Genomic DNA, 25,888 nt, shown 5'->3' with positions numbered 1-25,888 from the left:
AAAATATACAAACATCACAGTTCCACCTGAACATTCTTATTCTTTTATAGCTGAAGTAGCTTATAGCACATCTAAATCATCGTGACAGGAGATAAATGTTCCCTCGACAACATTCATCCAAACCTCAGAGCATAAAAGTGTTATGAAACCGGCGCTGTTGTTTAGTTTATCGTAAACATGGTGGAACAACACCCACACAACCCTTTGGTTCACTGGTTCAACTTGAAAAGACCTGTTCAACAACACTGAAAAACACATGCGTATTTATTCTCTCTGTCCCATTATAACCAATCATTAACCCTCTCTGTCCCAGTATGAACAGTAATTTATCCTTCCTCTCCCAGTATGACCAGTCATTAACGCTCTCTGTCCCAGTAGAACCAGTCATTAACCCTCTGTCCCAGTAGAACCAGTCATTTACCCTCTCCATCCCAGTATAACCAGTCATTTACACTCTCTGTCCCAGTATAACCAGTAATTTACCCTCCTTGTCCCAGTATAACCAGTCGTTTACGAGCTGTCTAAGTATAACCAGCCATTTAACCTCTCTGCCCCAGCATAATCAGTCATTTACCTTCTCTGACCCCGTATAACCAGCCATTTACCCTCTCTATCCCAGTATAATCAGTCATTTACCCTCTCTGTCCCAGTATAACCAGTCATCCCTCCTCTCTGTCCCAGTATAACTGTTGTCTGGATGGTTTGTATTTATTTTTATTGCTCTCCTCTACCAGTGTGTTGGTCGTGGGTCCTCTTGGCTCCTGGACTGGTTCCAGTTTTACCTCTTGTTGAGGCTTGTGTACACGTGTATGGTTATATGTATGTTTGTGTGTGTGTGTGTGTGGAGGGTGGCAGCTCAGTGTGTTGGGGACTGGGCTGAGAAGCAGAGGGTTCTTGGTTTGAGCCCCAGTGCAGACAAAACATGGAAGGATTTCTAGTAGTAGGGGAAGGTGCCAGAACACCTCCAGAGCACTGCCGAGGTACCCTTGAGCAAGGTACCAAACCCACAAATGCTCACATTGGGATATGCGATGAACTGGCGACTCACCCAGGGGTGGTCCTGCCTTCACCCAGTGTGCCCTCCCTGTGACCCCAAGGATAAAGCGCTTAAGGAAACAAGATGGGATGTATGAGTGTGTGTGTGTGTGTGTTATCAGAACTGCTCCCTCTTATCTCAGTTATTATCAGCTGATTCAGGAATCATTAATAAGTAACTGTTAATGATTAATGTGATGATGCAACATCTAAAGTTCTCCTGTCTGCAGAAAATGAACATGTCTGAGCTGTTACTTTGTTGTTGTTTACCTGCTAGCAGCATCAGGAGATTTGCGGACAATCTACATTGAAGAGTTAGCCTGGTGTAAAGGATACCGAGAGGACCGACTGCAGTCCCACCACCTTCAGGCCCATCTTAAACGTTTAAATATGAGACTTCTGATCACTCAGGACTGACACGCGAACAGTCATGAGCTCTGGTCATACATAGAGTTTTGATGCTTCAGACTGAGTACTGTAAGGTGTCAGGACATGGTATCTTCAGCAGGGTTCAGCTGGTCTCACATTTACCTGCTGCAGGTGAGCAGCAGCTGAATAATATCTGATGTGAAAGTACAGCTGATAAGATGAGCAAGAACACACATGAACTGTTCACTTTCATGATTTACACATTAGTAACAAACACACGAGTATGTAACAGATTTATTCATTTGAGGGGATGATCAAGGACAACAGCAGCTATGTGGGTGTGGCTAACAGGTAGTTGTGTGGGTGGGTAGGTAGGTAGGTAGGTAGGTAAATGTAAAAAAACAAGTGCATGGCTGAGTGTAATACACTCACACACACCATTACACACATTTTTAAGATTGAATGTCAACACAAAAGTAAAACAATTGTCCAATACACAAATAATAAATAAACATATAATAAATAAATAAATAAATAAATAGTCCTTTAAACACGGCATGTTGACAACCCTCACCACCTCAGGAAAAAGCTTGTTTTCAGTATTGGTTCTGGTTCGGAAGGGGGGGCAGCCAGCCACAAGTCCATCATGAGGAAAGTGCAGGTCTCTCAGAAAGCAGACTCCCCTCCACCTGCACTGTTCATCATAGGAAGTTTGTGGACGAGGCAGAGCTGCTGCCAATAGCTCCACACAATGAGTCCTATTGCTTGTGGTTATCTGACCCTCCTGAGACTCCAAATGGCATCACTGACTGAGAAAAATGCCTGAGTGTAGCTGCGTTAGCGCCATGCTAGCAATCACAGGAGGGTGGATGAACAGTGGCCTGTCATCTGGGCCTAAAGCTTTAAGTCTAATCAACATTTTCTTTTTTTTTCCTGTAATAACAAGTGAGCAGAAATGATGAAAATTCAGTCAGGGTGATGAGATGAAAACATCAGGTAACACATCAGCTCCACATCTGTCAAGAGTTTCATTGCTAAGATAAGTGTGATGTTAATGTCACACCTTCAAACATGACTGTACAGAAAATATCATGAAATAAAGTTTTGCTGATCTGTTCAGTAAGAACAGCACAAACAGACTGCGGTGACAGCAGTACCGTCACCAATGACAACAGCAGAAACAAGTGTGAGAAACAAGGCCGAGTTAGAGCTGAGATCTGCCTCCTCCCGACCAGGTGTGTTGGAAGCCAACAGTGATCTTTAATCGCTTTGGTCACTTTCAACTTCAGGTTAGCCTCCTATCACAAAAGCTATGAAACTACAAAACACTGAGCGTGTTTTACTAATGAAAACACAGAAAAACAGTGAAAACTCCTTTGCCCTTAACAATCAGAGATCAGGTAAACACTGATTAGGAGCAGCAAAATAAGTCTGAGATGTGGACAGATGAAGCACACGGATGTTCCATCAGCAAGGCTTTAGCAAGATGTTGTCAGGCGCTGCTAACAACCATCACAAAAGAACCAGAACAAGAGGTGTCACTGTGGAGAGAAGGAAGACATAGAATCAGCACTGTGGCTTATGCTAGCATGGTCAAGCATACATGCATAAGGCGCTCTTGAGCTAACTGGACTATTACATTTTGTATCACAAAAAACACTGTCGCCCAGGAAGATCATGTGACAAAAGTTCAGGATACCAGGAAGATCCTTTGAACTGCCAATAAAACAACCACATGGGTATTACAGCATCCACAGTCAGTGTCTGGGCATTAGCTTTCTACATGTGTGACTGTTTACACCTGTGTGATTGTTTACACCTGTTCCTACGTGTGACTGTTTGCACCTGTGTCTACATGTGAGACTGTTTACACCTGTGTACATGTGTGACTATTCACACCTGTGTGATTGTTTACACCTGTTTTTACATGTGTGACTGTTTACACCTGTGTGATTGTTTAAACCTGTGTCTACATGTGTGACTAATTATACCTCTGATTGTTTACACCCGTTCCTACATGTGTAACTGTTTACACCTGTGTACACGTGTGACTGTTTACACCTGTGTGATTGTTTACACCTGTTCCTACATGTGTGACTGTTTACACCTGTGTCTACATGTGTGACTGTTTATACCTGTGTGAGTGTTTACACCTGTTACCTAATTTGTGACTATTTACACCTGTTTACTGTTTACCCATTTGTGACTGTTTCCACCTTTTTCCTCATGTGTGACTTTTTAAACCTGTGTGATTGTTTACACCTGTTTCTTCATGTGTGACTGTTTACAACTGTGTCTACACCTGCATTACTTCACCGATTGAGTGACAGCTGCATTTTGAGTCTTGAGTGGTGATGTCTTGGTTTCGATGGTGCTACTCACACTGGCACATAAGTGCCCCCTACCGCCCTCATCCACCCCAACCCCCCCCCCCCCCAAAAAAAATAAAGAAATGAAAGAGTCCTTCCCCACCCCTCCCATCCTGCAGTGGTGCATCCTGACCCACCACAGAGGATCACCACAGACCTGGATCACCACAGACCTGGATCACCACAGACCTGGTCTGAGTCACATGAACACATCAAAGTCCACAGATGATCTCACAGACCAGCACAGACTGGTCAACTCACAGACCAGCAGGTGAGATTAGAGCCAGCAGAACCAGCAAGGACAGCAGGTGAAGGGGAAGACCAAATAGATAAGACGGAGAACCATTCTGCACCATCATGCCAGTTCCTGTCAGAAACAGATGTTCAACCATCAAAAACTGTTTCACAGAGTTCAAGAACGAGCATTTGTCCAACAGTCGCCATAGAGGCAGTTGAGAACTGATGTGGGTCCTCACCGGAGTCTCGGGACACAATGATCTCATGTGCTGGGCCGTCACCGCCCTCTCCCCAAGACCTTATCTCCAACACAACATAACTGTTGTCCTTTGGCAGCAACAGCTTCACTGTTGACCTGGACTTGTCCAGAACCTTCAGGGTGCTCTGGCCTTCATGTTTGTACAGAACCTGACAGGCAGAACACAAACCAGTGCAGAGGTCAGAAAACACCTCATCTGAAGAACCTGATGATCTTCCTGTTATTCATGGCACACATGCTCACCTTGTAGCCCAGCACAGCAGACTCGTTGTGCAGAGCCATAACATGGTCCCATCTGACTGTTACCCAGGCATCGTCGGTCCTCCAGGAAATGTTGCCAGGACGACGGTTGGGAGCTAAAACACAAAGTTCTTAGATTTCAATGGGAAACTGCCATTTTTATTTGTCTGCATTTGTATTCCAGGATGTTCTGGAGTGTTGCTATGGACCGCTGGCATGGTTATTCCTTTACTGTATGAACTAAACCCCAAACAAAACCCGCCTGTGTGTGCAGCACACATACGTGGTTTCCTGGTGGTGACGGTGGTGCGTGGCGATGACGGTCCTGTCCCAGCACTGTTGTACGCCAGGACTGCAACGTGGTATCGAGTGCTGGGCCGTAGTCCTGACACCCTGGCGGAGGTTTCCTGACCCAAGGTCCTCACGCGGTCTGCCGCCGCCTCCCTTTCATGCTGCCGCCAGTACCTGATCTAAAAACAGACCTCCTCTTAGTGACCTTTCTGAAGTCCAATCGTCTGACATCAAAACCAACATCTTAGTTGTAAATTACACTCAGAAAAATCCTGTGCTGTCATGGTTACAGAAACAATACAGCTTGTTTTTTGCATTATGTAAATTGGCAAATTTTATTTTGTTGGTTTGAATCTGAGCTTTGTTCTTATTTATTTGCTCAGTAGATGGTGCCTGAGAGACACGTCCTGAGTTTGGACTTCCTCAGCATTTCATCTGAAGAGAACTGTTTTATCTTCAGCTGTTGGGAGATTCACAAATGTGTCGGTCCAGACTCAGTGAACAAGTATTAATAACATGGGGAGTCAAAGAAACGGCTCATAGAAGCGTCCTGAGCGACGGCAGAGAGAGATGGAGGGCTGCAGGTAGAGGGGCCAGACCCAACTTGGTTCCTGTTTTTCAAACCTGGAGAACACAGGTCTCTGTCCTTGTGGAGTCTGAACAACTGCTGTCACAGCTGCCATGTTGAACAAACCTCGTAGCCTCTGAGAAGCACGTCGGTGCTGAGCTGGTGAATCGGGTCCCAGGACACCTGGATCTCAAAGGCGCTCAGAGCTGTGGCGTTGATGCCCAGCGGTCCCAGGGTGGGCTCTGTTTGAGAAGAAGCAAGCTCACCTTCACCAAAGCAGTGATTGTGGTATTGTATTGTCCCTTTCTGGGGACAGCAAACATGGCGGCATGTGGACATGAATCACCTTCCTCTGCCGAGTGGACCACCGCAATCTGACTGAAAGGACCTTCTCCTCTGCAGTTATAAGCCCTGATCTTCACAACAAACGGGCTGTACGGGCTCAGGCTGTCATTGTAATAAACATATCTTGACGAGTCCACCTGAGGAATTTTTAGCGTTGTCCACGTCGGTGCCTCCGTCCTCTTGAAGGCAAGGATGTAACCAAAGCCATCCCCATTCTGATATTCTCTGGCCATGGGCTGACGCCATGGGGAGAAAATGAAATCTTTATACTGAAACTGGACACATGTGGACACAATGTCATAAAAATTATGTGACGACTCACCGTCCAGGTGATGATGAGCTCGTGGCGGTCCCCTCCCCCTCCTCCAAGCCCACTAGGTGCTACAGTGGGAGCTAAGGTCCAAGCATGACATGTAAACATAGGTGGCAGAGGGTTTTTCTAATGTGCGCGTGGAGTTTGTTACCACTTACCTGCCTGCTGTGTGCGTACGGTGTGTGACGCCATGCTGGGCTCGCCGCTGCCCAGGATGTTGCTGGCAATGACCTGGAATTCATAATCCATCCATGGCATCAGGCCTATAACCCGGGCAGACTCCGCGTTCCCTTCGATGTTAGACGGCTCTGGAAACAATGGATGGAACATCATGAAACAACATGAAATTTTCGAAAAGTATTTTCGAAAATAAAATTTGGCTTCAACACACCTGTCCTCATCTGCCTCCACTGTGAAGACAGCGCCCAGCGACCCCTGATGACATATTTGCCAATGGGACTGTGGTTGTCATAGCCACGGCTCCATCTGAGCTCAACCGACGTTTCTGCAACATTCTTCACCAGTAACCCTCCAGGAGGTCCCGGGGGTCCTGGAGACATTATAAATATGAAGTGACAAAACCGCACTGGACGGAAAAGAAGCCAGACGCATGTGCAGACGCAAACATGATAATAAAAAAACTTTTACTCCAAGAAGCTCCGCCCACATCAAAGCTATGTCTGACTGTTTACATCTGCTTCTACATGTGTGACTGTTTACACCTGTTTCTACATGTGTGACTGCTAACATGTGTGGCGTGTGCAGATGTGAACATGATGATCAAAAAATTTTACTCCAAGAAGCTCCGCCCACATCAAAACTATGTCTGACTGTTTACACCTTCTTCTACATGTGTGACTGTTTACACTTGCTTCTACATGTGTGACTGTTTACACTTGCTTCTACATGTGTGACTGTTTACACTTGCTTCTACATGTCTGACTCTTGATGTCATGGTTCTTTGGTCCCACTCACACTGGCACACAGGGAACTGAAACTGTACCACAGTTCTGCTCTTCTCTTACCTCGAACGACGAGTTTTGCTACTGCTGACGCGCTGTCGACCACCGTCTGAGCTGTGCACGTGTACACCCCCGCCTGACTCAGCTGAGCGTTCAAGATTATCAGGTCGCCGATGTTCTCCTTCTGGAAGGGAAAAGACGGAACCAAGGAGAACGTGACGCTTTGCCAGTATGATCGATACAACATCAAACAGGAGCTTGGACAATGGGCATGCACACGAATACACACATAAACACAAATACTAACCCCCTCTATGCGGTGATAAGGCCCAGCAGAGTCCTCCAGGTCTAACATAACCCCATTGAGGTTCCAGCTGAAGCTCAGGTCCATGGTGGGATCATGGGCAGCGTGACACTGCAGACTTACATTCTCGCCCTGGTTGATGTCGGCGTTGGATGGCGCCAGCGTGATCTTGGTGGCATCTGAAACAAAGATGAAATTTGATGACATGCCCCCAGAGACCACGGCGGATCATTTCTGGAACTCTCTGCTCTTGTGGCTGGTCTGGGAGCACCTCTGACAGACAGGTGTCCTGTGCTGTTTGCTTTTCCCAGGTAGTTTTCTGCAAAGCAAGTGTACTTTCCTTCATCGGCCCTGCTGATGTTGAGGATTGACAGAACTCCATCTGGAGCCACGGTCACCCTGACAACAGACGGTTGTCCAGAAGTTAGAATATGAGACAACATTAAAAATCCTTCTTGCCTGACACTTGTGTTTCTGCTTTGGAATTTTTAAAGAACCAGTCCACTAAACTGCATTCTACCTGCTGCTGTTGGTGAGCAACTCTGTCCCACGGCTCCAGAACAGGCTGGGCTTTGGGGCGGCGCGGGGACGACACTCAATCTTCACCTGCCCCCCCCTGGCTGCTGGGATCAGTTTCCTGACTGGGTTTAACCTGAAGTCTGGAGCCTGAACTGGAGAAGAAGAAGAATATTAATGTTGATTCTACAGACTGGGTGACACTGGTTTAGGCTGAGTTTCACTGGGTTGCACTGGCTTGGAATGGGTGAGACCGTGAAAGGCTGGGTTTCACTGGGTTAGACTGGGTGACACTGGTTTAGGCTAGGTTTCACTGGGTTACACGGGGTTAGAGTGGGAGACACTGGTTTAGGCTGGGTTTCACTGGTTTACACGGGTTTAGAGTGGGAGACACTGGTTTAGGCTGGGTTTCACTGGGTTAGACTGGGCGACACTGGTTTAAGCTGGTTTTGACTGGGTTTTACTGGGTTATACTGGTTTAGGCTGGGTTTCACTGGGTTTCAATGGGTTACACTGGGCTAGACTGGGCAACACTTGTTTAAGCTGGGTTTCACTGGGTTAGACTGCGCTAGAATAGGTTAGACTGGTTTAGACTTGTTGACACTGGTTTAGGCTGGGCAGGTTTTTTCCCTGCACAGCGAATTTGCTGGCAGCCACCACCAAATTCCTGGCTGCCAACAGCTCACAGTTGTTTTCAATTGAACTACAGTTAAATGTAACCACCAGTAGTGGTGGTACAACCACATAATACCCCCTATTTATTATAACGATCCATATGAAGATGAGAAGCTTTTGTTGCAACAAAAGGGAGGGTTTTTGTTTATGTCAGTGAGTTGGATACCCCGAAGTGAGATATAGAGACACAAATACATGGACCGTACCAAAGAGAGAGACGATGGACCGTAGCATGACAAGCTGGAACCTGTTCCAAATGAAATAGTAAAATGGGTGAAATCGATCCACATGAACGCATTAACTGGACAGGGGTTTTAGATGCTGCTATTGTCCAAACCTGAGCTTTCCCTCTATCCTGACAACAGTTAATATACTGGCAAAGGATTTAAGAAGTTTTTAACAGCTCATGTACAAAATAACGTTGGGTCGTTCAAGACCTCTGAATTTCCTCTGAATTTTCCATCTTAAAGAGAGTACCATAGTCATATCTTAAGCCTATAAATCAACTCAGCATTTATGTGGGACATATTAAAGGGGTTTCTTGGGTATTGATCTATAAATGTTAGTAGCCTATTAAATGTTACATGCAGTTGTGCCTGCAGCCAATGTAAAGACACTTTTTAGGTGACCACAATACCAACCACTGTGTTTTTCTACTCTGCTACATCACTCTTAGACCTTTGTTTTCACCTTTGGCTTCCTGGTAACGTACTGCGTCACTTCCTGTCTTCTCAATCGTTTGTTGGTTGCACTGTGGGTATTGTATTCACTTAATATTGAACACTTGGTGTGTTGTATTCACTCACTCACTCACTTTCTACCGCTTGTTCCTCCACTGAGGGTCGCGGGGGGACTGGAGCCTATCCCAGCACAATGGGGGGGAGGCAGGGTACACCCTGGACTGGACGCCAGTCAATCACAGGGCTAACACATATAGACAAACAACCATTCTCTCTCACACTCAAACCTATGGGCAATTTAGAGTTTCCAATTAGCCTAATCCCCAATCATGCATGTCTTTGGACTGTGGGAGGAAGCCGGAGTACCCGGAGAGAACCCACGCAGGCACAGGGAGAACATGCAAACTCCACACAGAAAGTCCCCAGCCTCAGTCCCAACCGGGGATCGAACCCGGGGCCTTCTTGCTGTGAGGCAACAGTGCTAACCACCACACTACAGTGCTGCCCTGTGTTGTATTCACTTTACTTAAAATTTTGAACACTTGGGACATTCTAGTCACCTGATATCAACAGTGAGAAACAACCCATATTAAACAAATCCAGGGCTTCGCCGATTATTAGCGTTAGCATGGCGTCACCATCTGTTTCACCCGGTGTCTTTGTCTGTTCAGGGCGTGTGAAATGTTTAGTTACTCCTCTGCCTCCCTTAGTGAAGGGAATAGGTGCAGAAAGTGTGGTTTATTTATGGCTATGGAGGCGAGACTTAGCGAGCTTGAGACGCGGTTCCACAGCTTGGAGTTAGCTGGAGTTGCGTAAGGTAGCCAGGAGAAGCTAGCTGCTGCGGAGCCGCCTAGCGTAGCTTCAGCTAGCGGTCCCCCGGCAGCAGCCGAGCAGCCGGGTAGCCAGGGCGGCTGGGTGACAGTTCGCAGGAAGCGTAGCCCAAAACAAAGGCCCACGGTGCACCACCAACCGCTTCCCGTGGCTAACCGTTTTTCCCCACTCGGCGACACACCCGCTGAGAAACCGACCCTGGTAATTGGCGACTCTGTTTTGCGTTACGTGAAGCCGGAAATGCATTCCGGGGGCCAGAGCGGGCGACATAGAAGCAAATTTACGGCTGCTGGCGAGACGTAAACGTAAATTTAGTGAAGTTATTATTCACGTCGGAGCCAACGACACCCGGTTTCGTCAGTCGGAGGTCACCAAAATTAACATAGTCGGTGTGCAACTACGCAAAAACAATGTCGGACTCCGTAGCATTCTCTGGTCCCCTCCCCAATCTGGCCAGCGATGAGATGTTTAGCCGCATGTCGTCGCTTCGTCGCTGGCTGTCACGGTGGTGCCCCGAGAACCAGGTGGCCTTTATAGACAATTGGAGCACTTTTTGGGGAAAACCTGGTCTGAATAGGAGAGATGGTGTCCATCCCACACAGGATGGTGCCTCTCTCATTTCTAGTAATTTGGCTAATTTTATTAGACCCAAAGTGACCTGACAATCCAGGGTCCAGACCAGGATGCAGAGTTGTAGTCTTACACACCTCTCTGCTGCTTCCATAGAACCCTCATCCACCAACAATAATATATTTAACACTATAGAGGTAGTCTCTGTTCCACGGTTAAAAGTTCACCAAGCACAGAGCAGGGGAGCGGTCAATCACCATAATCTTATTAAAATTAATACTAAAGCACAAGTTGGAGAAACTAATTCGCTGCTACTATAATTCAATTTCCCCACGGGGATGAATAAAGTCCATCTTAATCTTAATCTTAATCTTAATATCACAATTAAGTGGGGACTGTTAAATATTAGATCTCTTTTGTGTAAATCCCTGTTAGTACACGACCTGATAGCGGATCATCACATTGATTTATTTTGTAGGAGTATGTTAGCTTAAATGAATCTACTCCTCCTACCCATCTTAATTATCATATTCCACGTATTACTGGTCGAAGAGGGGGAGTGGCAGCAATCTATCACTCCAAGTTATTAATTAATCATAGACCAAAATATGGCTCCAGTTCATTTGAAAGTCTGACTCTTGGCATCACCCATCTGAACTGGAAGGCAGAAAATCCACTTCTGTTTGTAGTTGTATATCGGCCCCCTGCTGGGCCACATTCAGAGTTCCTGTCTGAGTTCTGTGATTTCTTATCTGACTTGGTCCTTAGAACGGACAAAGTCATTATCATTGGAGACTTTAATATCTATGTAGATGTTGTAAATGACAGCTTTAGAAATGGCTTCATTACATTACTTGGGTCAGTTGGTTTCCTCCAGCAGATAAACCAACCAACTCATAGCTTCAACCACACCCTAGATCTAGTTCTGACTTATGGTGTTGAGGTAGAACATGTGTCAGTGTTCCCTCACAACCCACTCCTGTCAGACCATTCTTTGATCACTTTCACATTTATGATTAAGGATTCTTCTATGCTCAGAATAAAGTCTTACTATAGCAGATGTGTTTCAGATAATGCTGTAGCTAAGTTTAAGGAAGCGATCCCTGTGCTAATCCCAGGACCACCGTGTGTTTCCCCAGGGATAAATCATTATAATCTTAGCCCTGCTGAGGTTGACTCTATTGCGGAAGGTGCAGCAACCTCACTGAGAATCACGCCTGATTCTGTTGCCCCCCTGAAAAAGAAAATAGTAAATCAGAGGAGGTGTGCCCCCTGGTATAATTCACATATCAGGACCCTCAAGCAGAAAGTGCGAAGAATGGAAAGGAAGTGGCATTCTTGTAAAATAGACAGTTATCATGTAGCCTGGAAAGACTATTAGTTTACAAAAAGGCCCTTCGCAAGGCTAGAACAGCTTATTTTTCTTCTTTAATTGAGGAAAATAAGAGCAACCCCAGGTTTCTTTTCAGCACTGTGGCCAAATTAACTAAGAGTCACAGTGTTTTAGATCCACGTATCCCTTCTTCCCTTAGTGGTGAAGACTTCATGAGCTTCTTCACTGATAAAGTTCTAGCTATCAGAGAGAAAGCTAACCAGGCCATCCCAACAACTGGACCATCACCAGATGTGCTGAGTGTGGGAACATACAGGTTCTCCAACGAGCCCTTAAACTCCTTCACCCCTATATATTTTTCTGAGGCGTCATCGCTAATTCAGAAATCCAAGACCATCCCATCCCAACACACCTGTTGAAGGATGTTTTACCAGTGATAGGCAGTTCTATCCTGGACCAGATCAATGGTTCTTTAGTGACAGGTTATGTACCCCGGTCCTACAAGTTGGCAGTGATTAAGCCGTTGCTTAAAAAACCATCACTGGATCCTGACGTATTAACAAATTATAGGCCAATATCCAACCTTCCTTTTATCTCTGAAGTTCTTGAGAAGGTGGTGGTGACTCAGTTACTGGAGCACCTGCAGAGAAACAGCCTGTTTGAGATGTTTCAGTCAGGCTTTAGAGCTCATCACAGCACAGAAACAGCACTTCTTAAAGTTACTAATGATCTTCTCATAGCTTCAGATCATGGACTGGTCTCTATGCATGTTCTGCTGGACCTCAGTGCTGCTTTTGATACAGTTGATCACAGCATCCTGTTACATAGACTGGAACATGTGATTGGGATTAAAGGGACAGCACTAGACTGGTTTAGATCATATTTATCTGATAGATACGAGTTTGCTCATGTCCATGGTGTTCCCTCCTCATACAGTAGGGTTAGCCATGGAGTTCCTCAAGGTTCTGTACTTGGACCAATCATCTTCAGCTTGTACATGCTTCCCTTAGGGAACATTATTCGGCAGCATGGGATACATTTTCCCCCTCCCTGGGCTGCCACCTTATCGTGGTGGAGGGGTTTGCGTGTCCCAATGATCCCAGGAGCTCCGTTGTCTGGGGCTATATGCCCCTGGTAGGGCCACCAATGGCAAACAGGTCCTAGGTGAGGGACCAGACAAAGCGTAGCCCAGGACCCCCTAATGATGCTAAACAACTTTGGTGCCAAGTTTCCCTTGCCCGGATGCGGGTCACCGGGGCCCCCTCCTGGAGCGGTCTGATTCCCAGCTGCACAAACTGGCTCTAGGGACATGGAATGTCACCTCTCTGGTGGGAAAGGAGCCTGAGTTGGTGCGCGAGGTTGAGAAGTTCCGACTAGATATAGTTGGCCTCACCTCGACGCACGGCAAGGGCTCCGGAACCAGTCTTCTTGAGAGGGGTTGGACTCTCTACCACTCTGGAGTTGCCGATGGCGAGAGGCGACGGGCAGGGGTGGCAATTCTGGTTGCTCCCCAGCTCAGTGCCTGTGTATTGGAGTTTACCCCGGTGGATGAGAGGGTAGCCTCCCTTCGCCTTCGGGTGGGGGGACGGATCCTGACTGTTGTTTGTGCCTATGGTCCAAACAGCAGTTCAGCGTATCCACCCTTTTTGGAGTCCTTAGAGGGAGTGCTGGAGAGTGCCCCTTCTGGGGGCTCCCTCGTCCTCCTGGGTGACTTCAATGCTCACGTTGGCAATGACAGTGTGACCTGGAGAGGTGTGATTGGGAAGAACGGCCCCCCTGATCTGAACCCGAGTGGTGTTTTGTTATTGGACTTCTGTGCTTGTCTCAGATTGTCCATAACGAACACCTTGTTCAGACATAAAGGCGTCCACATGTGCACTTGGCACCAGGACGCCTTAGGCCGCAGATCGATGATCGACTTTGTGGTTGTGTCATCGGATTTGCGGCCGCATGTACTGGACACTCGGGTGAAGAGAGGGGCGGAGCTGTCAACTGATCACCACCTGGTGGTGAGTTGGCTCCGATGGTGGGGAAGGATGCCGGACAGACCTGGCAGGCCCAAACGTGTTGTGAGGGTCTGCTGGGAACGCCTGGCAGAGTCCCCTGTCAGAAGAAGCTTCAACTCACGCCTCCGGGAGAGCTTTGACCATGTCCCGGGGGAGGCGGGGGACATTGAGTCCGAGTGGACCGTGTTCCGTGCCTCCATTGTTGAGGCAGCTGACCGGTGCTGTGGCCGCAAGGTGGTTGGTGCCTGTCGTGGCGGCAATGCCCGAACCCGCTGGTGGACACCAGCGGTGAGGGATGCCGTCAAGCTGAAGAAGGAGTCGTATCGGGCCTTACTGGCCTGTGGGACTCCTGAGGCAGCAGATGGGTACCGGCGTGCCAAGCGGAGTGCAGCCACGGCGGTTGCCGAGGCAAAAACTCGGGCATGGGAAGAGTTCGGTGAGGCCATGGAGAACGACTTTCGGACGGCCTCGAAAAGGTTCTGGACCACCATCCGGCGTCTGAGGAGGGGAAAGCAGTGCACTGTCAACACTGTGTATAGTGGTGATGGTGTGCTGCTGACCTCAACTCGGGATGTTGTGGATCGGTGGAAGGAATACTTCGAGGACCTCCTCAATCCCACCAACACGCCTTCCAGTGAGGAAGTAGGGCCTGGGGACCTGGAGATGGGCTCTCGTATCTCCGGGGCTGAAGTTGCCGAGGTAGTTAAAAAACTCCTCGGTGGCAAGGCCCCGGGGGTGGATGAGACCCGCCCAGAGTCCCTTAAGGCTCTGGATGTTGTAGGGCTGTCGTGGTTGACTCGACTCTGCAACATCGCGTGGACATCGGGGGCAGTGCCGCTGGATTGGCAGACCGGGGTGGTAGTCCCTCTTTTTAAGAAGGGGGACCGGAGGGTGTGTTCCAACTATAGGGGGATCACACTCCTCAGCCTCCCTGGTAAGGTCTATTCAGGGGTACTGGAGAGGAGGGTCCGCCGGATAGTCGAACCTCGGATTCAGGAGGAGCAATGTGGTTTTCGTCCTGGGCGTGGAACAGTGGACCAGCTCTACACCCTCAGCAGGGTCTTTGAGGGTGCATGGGAGTTTGCCCAACCAGTCCACATGTGTTTTGTGGACTTGGAGAAGGCATTCGACCGTGTCCCTCGGGGGGTCCTGTGGGGGGTCCTCCGAGAGTATGGGGTGTCGGGCCCGCTGATACGGGCTGTCCGCTCCCTGTACGATCGGTGCCAGAGTTTGGTCCGAATTGCTGGCAGTAAGTCGAACTCGTTTCCGGTGAGGGTTGGCCTCCGCCAGGGCTGCCCTTTGTCACCGATTCTGTTCATAATTTTTATGGACAGAATTTCGAGGTGCAGTCATGGTGTTGAGGGGATCTGGTTTGGTGACCTCAGGATCGCGTCTCTGCTTTTTGCGGATGATGTGGTCCTGTTGGCTTCATCGGCCCGTGACCTCCAACTATCACTGGATCGGTTCGCCGCCGCCTGTGAAGCGGCTGGGATGAGAATCAGCACCTCCAAATCCGAGGCCATGGTTCTCGACCGGAAAAAGGTGGAGTGCCTTCTCCGGGTAAAGGAGGAGATCCTGCCCCAAGTGGAGGAGTTTAAGTACCTCGGGGTCTTGTTCACGAGTGGGGGAAGAATGGAGCGGGAGATCGACAGGCGGATCGGTGTGGCGTCCACAGTAATGCGGACTCTGCACCGGTCCGTTGTGGTGAAGAGAGAGCTGAGCCGAAAGGCGAAGCTCTCGATTTACCGGTCGATCTTCGTTCCTACCCTCACCTATGGTCATGAGCTTTGGGTCATGACCGAAAGAACAAGATCACGGGTACAAGCGGCTGAAATGAGCTTCCTCCGTAGGGTGGCTGGGCTCTCCCTTAGAGATAGGGTGAGAAGCTCTGCCATCCGGGAGGAGCTCGGAGTAGAGTCGCTGCTGCTCCTCCGCGTTGAGAGGAGCCAGATGGGGTGGCTTGGGCATCTAGTCAGGATGCCCCCTGGACGCCTCCCTGGTGAGGTGTTCAGGGCATGTCCCTCCGGTAGGAGACCCCCGGGGAGACCCAGGACACGTTGGAGAGACTATGTCTCTCGACTGGCCTGGGAACGCCTGGGGATCCCTCCGGATGAGCTGGAGGAGGTGGCTGGGGAGAGGGAAGTCTGGGCTTCTCTCCTTAGGCTGCTACCCCCGCGACCCGACCCGGATAAGCGGTAGAGAATGGATGGATGGATGGATGGATGGATGGATGGGATACATTTTCATTGTTATGCTGATGACACTCAGCTTTATTTATCCATGAAACCAGAGGAGGAGACAGAGAAGTTAGTGAAGCTCCAGACCTGTCTTAAAGACATAAAGTCCTGGATGTCTTCAAATGTCCTCCTCCTTAACCCAGGAAAAACTGAGGTCATGGTGTTTGGTCCTGAACCTCTCAGGGATAGATTAGATCACATGATCACTCTAGATGGTATCTCATTAACATCTAGTCTCTCTGTGAGGAATCTAGGAGTAACTTTTGATCAAAATCTCTCCTTCAACACACACATTAAATTAGTCTCTAGAAGTGCCTTTTTTCACCTGAGGAACATCACAAAGATCAGGAAGCTACTGACGATGACGATGAAAAGTTAGTCCATGCATTTGTTACTTCTAGGCTGGACTATTGTAATTTTTTATTTTTAGGGTGTCCAAACAACTCTTTAAGAAGCCTCCAGTTGATCAAAAATGCTGTTCTGACAGGTATTGACAAATGAGATCACATAACTCCTGTAATGGCGTCGCTTCATTGGCTGCCCGTTAAATTTAGAATAATTTTTAAAACCCTTCTTTTGACCTACAAGGTCCTCAGAGGCCTAGCTCCATCCTACCTGGAGGAGCTAGTGATACCTTATCAGCTCAATAGACCGCTCCTCTCTCAGAATGCTGGTCTACTTGTGGTTCCCAGAGTTTCTAGGAGTAGAATGGGGGGCCGAGCATTTAGCTACCAGGCCCCCCTGCTATGGAACCAGCTCCCTGTCCAGGTACGGGAGGCTGACTCCATCGCCACTTTCAAGATCAGACTTAAAACATACCTCTTTGAAAAAGCTTATTGTTGTTAATTCTGTAGTTCCAGTTACTATCATAGACAGACAAATTATCATACTTAGGGGGTCGTCTAATCATGAGATTAACATCTTAGCTATGCTGTTATAGGCCAAGGCTGCCGGGGTCTGGAAACATGATCACCTGACAGGCCTCTGTCACCCCACTGGGTCATGGTTTCCTCTCCTCTCCTCTCCTCCTCCTCATCAAGCACACTAGTTATGCTGATTCTTGTGTAGTTTTTCTGCTTCTCTCCCCTCCCCCGCTTCTCTATTCATTTACAGGTATCGCCGCCTTCGGAGATGCATGACGACCTCCGGCCCCGATGACCCGCTGTATAAATAGTGTATTTTTGTGTGTGTTTCTGTACTCTGTGCCCGTCCTCTCCTCTCCTCTTCTCTTCTCTCCTCTCCTTCTCCCGCTCCTCTTCTTCTCCCTCTCCCTCTTCTCTCCCTCTCCCCCTCCATCTCCTTCTCCCCCCCCTCTCCTTCTCCCCTCCCTCTCCCCTCCCTCTCCTCTCCTTCTCCCTCTTCTCTCCTCTCCTTCTCCTTCTTCTCTCCTCTCCTTCTCCTCTCTTCTCCTCTCCTTCTCCCTCTCCTCTCCCCTCCCTCTCCTTCTCCCCCTCCCCCCTCCTTCTCCCTCTCCCCACCCCCCCTCCTTCTCCCTCTCCCTCTCCTTCTCCTTCTCCTTCTCCTTCTCCTTCTCCTTCTCCTTCTCCTTCTCCTTCTCCTCTCCTCTCCTCTCCTCTCCTCTCCTCTAGGGGTGGGAAAGTGAAGCCTCATGAAGCACTGAGGCTTTCCTAACAATTGTGTCGAAAAAGATTCAAAGCTTCGAGACTTCAGTGACGGTGACATCTGGTGGACAACTGAAGCCATAGCAACCTCCAAAGAGCACGACTGAAGCACTGGCACTGTTTCAATCCCATGACACTAATAAAAGTTCATTGTGTGCTCATCCAGGGGTTTTGTTCATTCATACCAAATAATGATTATATCGTCTTTACAATAAAATATGCAGATGCTCCCCCCCTTACTCTAAAACACATTCAAGATTAACCCAAAGAATAAATGCAAATTATATTAAGGGTTCAGTGTTGGTTAAGGGTTCATTGAACACTTTGAGAATTATTTAAAAACTACTAAAAGTCCCTAACAGGATTAGAGATCCTTCCTACTTTGCAAATCATCATGGTGTTTGAATTCAGAAACATTATTTTTGTGTGTGTGAAGTGTTTTTAAGGAAAACCTTTAAAGATAATAGTTTGTCCTTTGTCATATGTTTGATTTGGAATGATTTTTCACAGAAGCAGAAAAGTTATTTGTCCTCAGAAACTCTAGAACATCGCTTATTGGTGTACTCGCCATGAAACTTGCCAAAATACTCTAACTCTCACTCTCCAAATCTCTATCTCCTCACAACCCAACAATTTTGAAGCATATTAATGCATCTTATATAGCTGATATGCCATCAAACCACTCAAATCTGTCTCAGAATGCATTGAAACGCCATGAGCCAATGACACACACTGAAAGGCTGAGCCATTGAAAGGCTTCGAAACATTTTGAAGCAATGAAGCGCGAAGCGAAACAGTGATGACGTTCGAAGCTTTTCGAATCACTCCGCTTCGGGAAGAGTGACACAAGCTCCGAAGCCTCGGTATCATTTGCCCATCACTACTCTCCTCTCTCTTTACCCAGCCAGCCATCAGCAGGAGGGTCCCCCTACATGAGCCTGGTCCTACTCAAGGTTTCTTCCTGTTAAAGGGGAGTCCTTGCCACTGTTGCTTTTCTGGGGTTAGGCCCTGGGATTCTGGAAAGCGCCTTGAAACAATTTTGATTGTATAAGACGCTATATAAATAAAGAGTGATTTGATTTGATCTTATGAACCCTGTTCAATTCATATTAACAATATTAGCCAACAATATCAGTTTTGCAGGTATTGTGAATTGTACGATCTGAAATCTTATTGTCTTTTTCCAAAATGAGTGTCAAGCTGTGGATTCAAGTTGTGTTGATTACTGCGGCCCTGTTGAATTTTTCTCCCGCTGCTTTTACTGATGGTTGCGTCTACATCTATTCCCGCTAACGTTACCCTATAAAACTAATGTTGCATCATTTTTTTCAACATTTTAATTAACATTCTGACAAAAACAAATGCAGAATGCAAGTGGCCTGAATTTAGCCCTTTTGACACAGCATAGGTTATTAAGTAATGACTAATTCAAACCTTTCATTTGAGAGCAAAGTGCAAGCCAACATAAACATGAACTCATATCTCATGTATTTAATAGCCATTTAAGATGCACAGAGCAAAAAAGTATAGTTGTGAAACTGGTAAAGGTACTGCACGTGCACATACATTACAGAGTGCAACACATGCTTGCATTTAAGTTAAGAACGTGAGGCAAGGGTTAGACTAGGTTACACTGGGTTATCCTGGACTAGAATGGGTTAGGCTGGGTAAACCTGGATTAAACTGGGTTAGACCAGTTACCTACCTTGAACTCTGAGCTCAGCAGATGAATAGATGGTGCCGTGTTTGTTTTCAGCCACGCACTGATACATCCCAGAATCCTCTAGGGCGAGGTTGCTGATTTTGAGGCGGGCTCCGTTTACCTCCACTCGGTCCTGGGGGGTGTCAGAGGGTCCAGTAACAAGATAGGTGGGAAAGTGACAGTGAAACTGAGCACGTTCATTTGTATTCATACATGTCTGTGCTGTTCAAGGAGCACAGATATTTTTTAAATGCTGCCTGAATGTTTACAAATGTGAACAGGTCTTCGTGACAGTAACAACCAGCTCATGCTGTTCTTAAGTGACTCCAATTAGAAGATTTTATCTTGAGCATTTCATTATCAGGTTGATCTCAATCTACAATATATTGTATATATTGTAGCAATAGTACTCTATTACTCGCTCTCCTGTATGAAGTAAAGTCATGCTACCTGCGTGCTGATTGACTGTCCATTGCGAAGCCAACGTACAGATGGTTTGGGTTTGCCAGCAGCGATGCAGCTCCAGAGCAGCTCTGAGCTGATTTCTACCTCCGAGTCACTCATCACCTGTAGCCACTGCGGCTGAGCTGAAACATTAAAACAGAATTTTTATGGACGTGGTTCAGAGGGGAGAGTCAATCCATCACATTCAGAAAATAACCCACAGGAGGGCATTAGAGCACTCTGAAATGCCTTTGCAGCATCTGTCAAGAAATTGCCGGTGAAATCAGTGTCAAGAGTCTCATTACCTTGCACACTGATGCGTCCCTGGTATGCATCACTTCCTTGAGAGTTGTATGCCTCACATTCGTAAATGCCCTCGTCATCGAAGGAGAGGTCTGGTAGTGTGAGGGTGGGACCCTCGACGCTGGAGCCCGATTTGGCCGGCAACAACCCATCAACCTTCCTCCACCTCAGCTTTGGGACCGGACTACCAGAACAAAGAGGTTGAGTTCAGGATTGAAACTGTGTGAGAGCAGCTGACTGATCTCAGAGAAAGAAACATACTTTCCATAGGCAAAACATTCCAGCTGGGCGGTTTGTCCAGCAAGTCTGTAGGTCTCAGCTGGGAAGCGAACTTTGATGCTCGGCGTTGATTTTCTTGGATTGGCTGAAATGAGATTTCACAAATGCTCAGATCAAATATACCGTCTTTAATGATTGTAGCAGGAACACATATCCATCTCTCAGCTAGGGTACTTCAGAGGTACCAATGTTGGAGAATAGACTGCTTATTTGTTTCTTCAGGAAAGCATCAGAGATGTTGGTACCATCAGAGAGAACAGTGAGCTGGTTGGGCCTGCTGAAGGTGCTTTTGCTGCTGATGTCCATGTTAATGGTTGTAAAGCAGAAGTAATTGCCAGTGTCATTCTGCTCAGCTTTGGCCAGGTATAAGTTCCCCGTCACCTGTGACACAAACCAGCGACCATCACTCTTCTCATTCTTGAGGAAGTTTGGGAATTCGTTGATGAACCAGCGGTAGGACAGAGCTGGAGGGGTGGAGAGGGGTTATTGATTTATTCATCTCTAGTTACACAGGCTCGGATGGTTGATAGTGTGAATACCTGGGTAATGTGGAGGAGGTCTGCAGGCCAGGAAGGTTCCTGCTCCTTCATACGCTGTCTGAGGGCTCCTGCTATCAGTAGGGAAGTCGTTCAGATCTGCAAAGAGAACAGAGAAGATGCAGAGAACATGGTGGGAGAAAAAAGGAACCAGCCAGAATATTGTCCCACTCACACCCAAACTTGACAGAGGCAGCTTTGCTGACGATGGTGCCACAGCGGTTGATGGCCAAACACTGATAAGAACCCGTATCTCGAACTGATTCGGGACTACTGATGACCAGACTTCCAGCAACCAGGGTGTAGCGCAGATCCAGGCCTAGCGGGACCTCTGTGCCATTCACCAGCCACCTGGAACACATGGAGGAATTTACTAATGAATCAGAGGAACAACATGATCAATCAAACAGACGTGATCCTGGTGCTACGGTAGGACTTGTTAAAGTTTGTCTCTATTTTGGCTCTTCTTGGCTCCTGGATAAAGTATCTGAAGTGTAACTACTGCTGACAAAAGTTGTAACTTCCTGTGGTGTAACTTTGGTCAGGTACCTGTAGGAGGCTGCTGGGCTGGCTCGGGCCTGGCAGCTGAGGATCACTTTGCCTTCAGTGAGGCCTTCTGGGTAAATCAAACTGCTTGGCTGTTCTTCAAACACGGGCCCGCTGTCATGACCCGACACACACACATCTCCACCTGCGAGGAAACACACATTTGACATTCAATGAGCGAAAAAGACAGTCAGTCAAAAACATTAGCTGCATACAATGGCTAATTTTAGCATGTTAGCATGAGTGTATGTGTGTGGTTATTTGTGTGTGTGTGACTGTGGTTGTGTGCGTGTGTATGTGTGCGTGTGGTAGAGTCTGTGTGTGTGTATGTGAGACTGTGGTTGTTTGTGCATGCACACGTGTTTCTGTGTTTGTGTCTACCTGCAGCCACCAGGATCATGGAGCTAAGCAGCAGAAGACACATTAGGTTCTCCATTGTCTCTCAGCTGGATGAGATCCTGAAGACAAAGATTAGAATATCTGAACAGTTTTATGAAAACTTTTAATTCCCAGCAGATGCCACGCAGCTTGTGGCCACAAGGTGGAATTCCGCCCCCAAGAGTGTGATGATAATGACGATGAGGTTGTTGAAGGCTGTGGCCTGTTGACCCACCAGTCCTGCATCAGGGGGTCAGGGTTACAGGTTTGCCCTCAGGCCTCCTCTATCAGTCACAGTCACCCCAGTGCACAACTGGGATGCACAACTGTTCACCATCATGCACAATAAACAAGCACGATCTAGGTAAAAGCTCAATTAACATCTACACACACACAAGCAGGTTGTCTGGTGTATATCACCATAGTAACTTGACTATCGGGCTACAGTAGCAACTGTTGATGTTCCTGCAGTTATATCTCCACACTTCAGAGATCTGACAGCTAAAACCACCTCATGATTTGAAAGAATCAGAAGAACCATCTGAAAGTAGCTTCAGAATCTTCAGCAGGGCCTCCCTCCCTCCAGACCCCACATGCCGCAGATCAAAAACATGACCAAGAGATAAATAACTGATGTGACTGTATCCAAAACTATGACCAATTCTGGAGCCATCATGCTAAACTCAAGTGGCTGGTTCTGGGCTCTTGGACCAGCTGATGGAGGCAGGACGACATCAACGCTTAAGGAACTGTCCACTGAAAACTGAGGCTCCATCCACTATGCCACGAAGAATACGTCACAGAGAACCCGACACACGTGACAAGCTGGAGGACTTCCACGATCTGAGCGCTTGCATGCACCCCCTGCTGATGAGAAGAGTGAGTGCACTTATGTCCACCTGGGCTTGTTTATGAAACATTAACACACAAGCTGTTAGCTTAGCTAAATCTTAGCTAATATTTCCTCTTCAAAACGTCACACAGTGATGATGTCTTATTTGTATCGGCACTGAAATACAGGCAGGATCACTCCTGTGGGGGAAAAAATTATGAGAATTCTGATTTAGATTCCCTGAAATCCTAAAAGAAGCTTTTGAATTTGGAGACTCTGAAACAGCTTTGATGTAAAGCCGACTACTGAATAACAGAAATGATTTTGTTGTTTCACTCAAAAACATTGGAACCGTCTTTCAAAGCATTTCCACATACAGTGTATGTGATCTTGCCTGGTCCGGGCAGGACTCTTTAGTTCCGGTTCTGCAGAGGCAATGAGACCTTATTGGACGGAAATCACGCCAGTTTTGCAGAAAAGGCCTGAGATGATGTCACTGCACTAAAATCGCGCTAACAAGAAGGTTCGCGCACACGAACTCGCGCGTTTTATCATCTGCAGAGAACGCGTGAAGTCGTGTAGGATGAAGGTTATTTTACCGGGGTGTTGATGAAGAGGATGCAGACGCTTCCGGTGATCTCTTCCTCCCTCTGATCTCCTCTGTTTACCTCCTTCCTCTGAGCCGCTTTCTCTCCTCCCTCCCTCCGCCTCCCTACCTTCTTTGGTCGCCCCCCGCAGCGTCGAGCAACTTCCGGAGATGCCGTTAGAAAACAAAAGCACCAAGTCTCCCCTTGGTCCGGTTTCTTCTTCTCTCAAATCAGCTAAAAATCAGAAAAGCTGCGCTTCTGGGGTCACTGTCTACTGTCAGGATCAGGCTCTACTGGATTAGGATCTGCTGGATCCAGATCTACTCAGACACCAGGAACAATGACAGAAGCAAGTCCATGTTTTCATATGATGGATGGATGGATGGATGGATGGATGGATGGATGGATGGATGGATGGCTGGATGGATGGATGGATGGATGGATGGATGGATGGATGGATGGATGGCTGGATGGATGGATGATGACAGATCAGGTAAATCTCTCTATGCTTTGTTCTATAGGAGCTTTTATTCTGAAGGTTGGGAGCTCTGTTGTCTCCTTTTGTTGCCTGGAGGTGGCAGGTGGTGCCCCCCCCCCCCCCCCCCCCCCTCCCCGGTGACCCCCCCCCCCCCCCCCCCATCGTCACAATGGTGTGGAAATGACTTATTCCAAGACTTCTTGCAGCTGAAGAGTCAGATCTTGTTCTTCATTAAAATGCTACTTGTGCTAAAAGCTGTTTAAACTTAGCATCACATATCTCAGAAACAATCATTCACATGTTCGTCAGTTCTAAAAAGTGCAAATACTTTCGTTCAAACAGCTAAATATGCTAATCATTTAGTTTGTCCACAGCACAGGAACCAGGAAGTGAAAAGTCAGATGACTGACCCCAAAGAACTGCTGCTTCCTCACATGTGGAGCACCTCAGGGTTCTTGTCCTCTACCTCTACCTAGTGCTGCTGCTGATGGGCCCAGTCAGGTTGCCAGTGACACCAGTAGACACTCTCAGTCAGATTTTAACCCAGCTGCTCCACCCAGCTCTGCAGATCTTTGTTGGTTGAGACCACCAACATCCGGCTGATCACTTCCTGTTTTTTAAAACTTTATTAATGTGGCAGGGCGAAGAAAGACTCCAGAAACGCTTTTTGTCATTTCTCTATTTGAATGCCAAAATCAAAAAGAATGAAAACTAAAAGTGCGGGACATAAGGGCGCGGAACATTCCCCCCCCCCCGCATAAGCTTCCTGGGTGAGAGGTACCTGCGTTCCTGCCACATATATTTTACAATTTCGTCTCATTCTTGTATCTTTTGTTGTCATTTTCATTCTTGTTTCTTTGGTTTTTATTGTTTTACTCACTTCATTAGCTTGGATTTTGTTTTGTTAACTGTCACTGTTTGCCATCTCAGTTAGCACTCTCTTTTAGCTTTTCTGTTTAGCTGTTTCTATTATCTGTCTGTTTACTGGCCTCCAGTTCATCTATTTAGGGTCTTTAAAATCCTGCTCTTTACCATCAGATCCTTCCATAATCTTGCTCCCTGTCACCTCACAGAAACCGCCACACCGCTAGACTCAGAATGTTTAGTGGCTGGGGTCTCTCTGGTACTGTTTCTATTAGCTTTTCTTTCTACCATACCTTAATTATCTGTCATGAACTGAAGAAGCCTTCTGGATAGAAGGCGAAACGTCTTCAAGAGAAGAAACCCAGTCCAGTTGACAGAGAAAACTACCTTGGATATCTGTCTGAATCAAGGGAAAGAGACAAAGAAAAGGGGTTATGGTGTGTGGGGATGCTCATCACTAATGGCCCCCCACCCACCTGTCATATGAGCTGGGTCTCTGACAGCATCTGGACGCCACATAAATGTGTAGCTCATTGAAGCCAAAATCCCAAGAGGCAGGGGAGGGGGCAGGGGTGAGAGGAGGGGGGTAGCGTCATGGCAACATGACAGCAAGCTCAAATTAGCTACAGTTCCTCCAACAGTGAGTCTCTGCCTAATTGTTTCACCTCACACAGCTTCCATGGTCTCCCAGGCTAAACACATTAGCTTAAAGAGCAGAGCAGGAACAGGAAGTATAACTTTTTACAGGGGCAGCACTCATCTGGCTAACAGCGGCAATTATTTGGGGGTGTCCTCATTTACATACTCTCACGCGTGGGACACTATCACAATTGGCAGAACATGCAAATATGGAGACAACACAGCAACGGAAGTAACAGATGGAGAATGGATGTCGCCAGCAGGAAGACTATGGTGTTTTTATGATGTGAGGATGACACGAGAGAAAGGAATTGTAGAGATGAAGGAAGCTGATGGCCGGAGGAAAGAGAGCAGAAGTCTGGAGCCCAGAAAAACCATGCTGAGATGGCCCATGATGCATTGTATCCCAGCAGGGACTCAGTGGCAGAACAGACCAAGGAAGTATGCAGAGAAGATTACTCCCAGAAAAAATATTTAAACTGTCTTTATCTGGAACCTTTCAAGGAACGTAGATGTAACCCCATGACAGAATGTGATC

At 47.4% G+C, this 25,888-nt stretch overlaps 1 protein-coding gene across 4 annotated transcripts; it reads right to left on the bottom strand.

Moving 5' to 3' along the window:
• Nucleotides 1–1,682: 1,682 nt before the first annotated feature.
• cntn2 (contactin 2) lies at nt 1,683–24,373 on the bottom strand. Of its 4 annotated transcripts, none has more exons than XM_029826971.1 (24): nt 24,258–24,373; nt 21,954–22,030; nt 21,576–21,717; nt 21,202–21,377; nt 21,030–21,125; nt 20,676–20,954; nt 20,473–20,575; nt 20,214–20,395; nt 19,915–20,051; nt 19,468–19,597; nt 7,813–7,963; nt 7,564–7,691; nt 7,296–7,471; nt 7,052–7,172; nt 6,418–6,576; nt 6,185–6,334; nt 6,036–6,106; nt 5,715–5,949; nt 5,495–5,610; nt 4,793–4,979; nt 4,513–4,625; nt 4,250–4,418; nt 4,035–4,140; nt 1,683–2,945 (listed from the first exon to the last, which is right to left on the bottom strand). In XM_029826971.1, exons 2-24 carry the CDS (start codon nt 22,006–22,008, stop codon nt 2,897–2,899), a joined length of 3,231 nt encoding a protein of 1,076 aa, XP_029682831.1. In that variant the 5' UTR covers nt 22,009–22,030; nt 24,258–24,373; the 3' UTR covers nt 1,683–2,896. The 4 variants fall into 4 exon arrangements, with proteins under 4 accessions (XP_029682831.1, XP_029682833.1, XP_011615354.1 ...); XM_029826973.1 differs by lacking the exon at nt 24,258–24,373 and adding an exon at nt 23,382–23,739 and having other exon boundaries at nt 7,633–7,691; XM_011617052.2 differs by lacking the exon at nt 24,258–24,373 and adding an exon at nt 23,382–23,737.
• Nucleotides 24,374–25,888: the final 1,515 nt, after the last annotated feature.

This window comes from Takifugu rubripes, chromosome 19, assembly GCF_901000725.2.
Source record: "Takifugu rubripes chromosome 19, fTakRub1.2, whole genome shotgun sequence".
In the NCBI taxonomy this organism is placed as follows: domain Eukaryota; kingdom Metazoa; phylum Chordata; class Actinopteri; order Tetraodontiformes; family Tetraodontidae; genus Takifugu; species Takifugu rubripes.
This window is presented reverse-complemented; position numbering and strand designations above follow the sequence as displayed.

Coding starts and splice junctions, on each gene's coding strand:
- cntn2 (XM_029826971.1), bottom strand. CDS start 22,008: ATGGAGAACCTAATGTGTCTTCTGCTGCTTAGCTCCATGATCCTGGTG. Junction 7,472..7,563: donor AGGACACCTGTCTGTCAGAG/GTGCTCCCAGAC, acceptor TCTTTGTTTCAG/ATGCCACCAAGATCACGCTG. Junction 6,335..6,417: donor GTGGAGGCAGATGAGGACAG/GTGTGTTGAAGC, acceptor CATTGTTTCCAG/AGCCGTCTAACATCGAAGGG.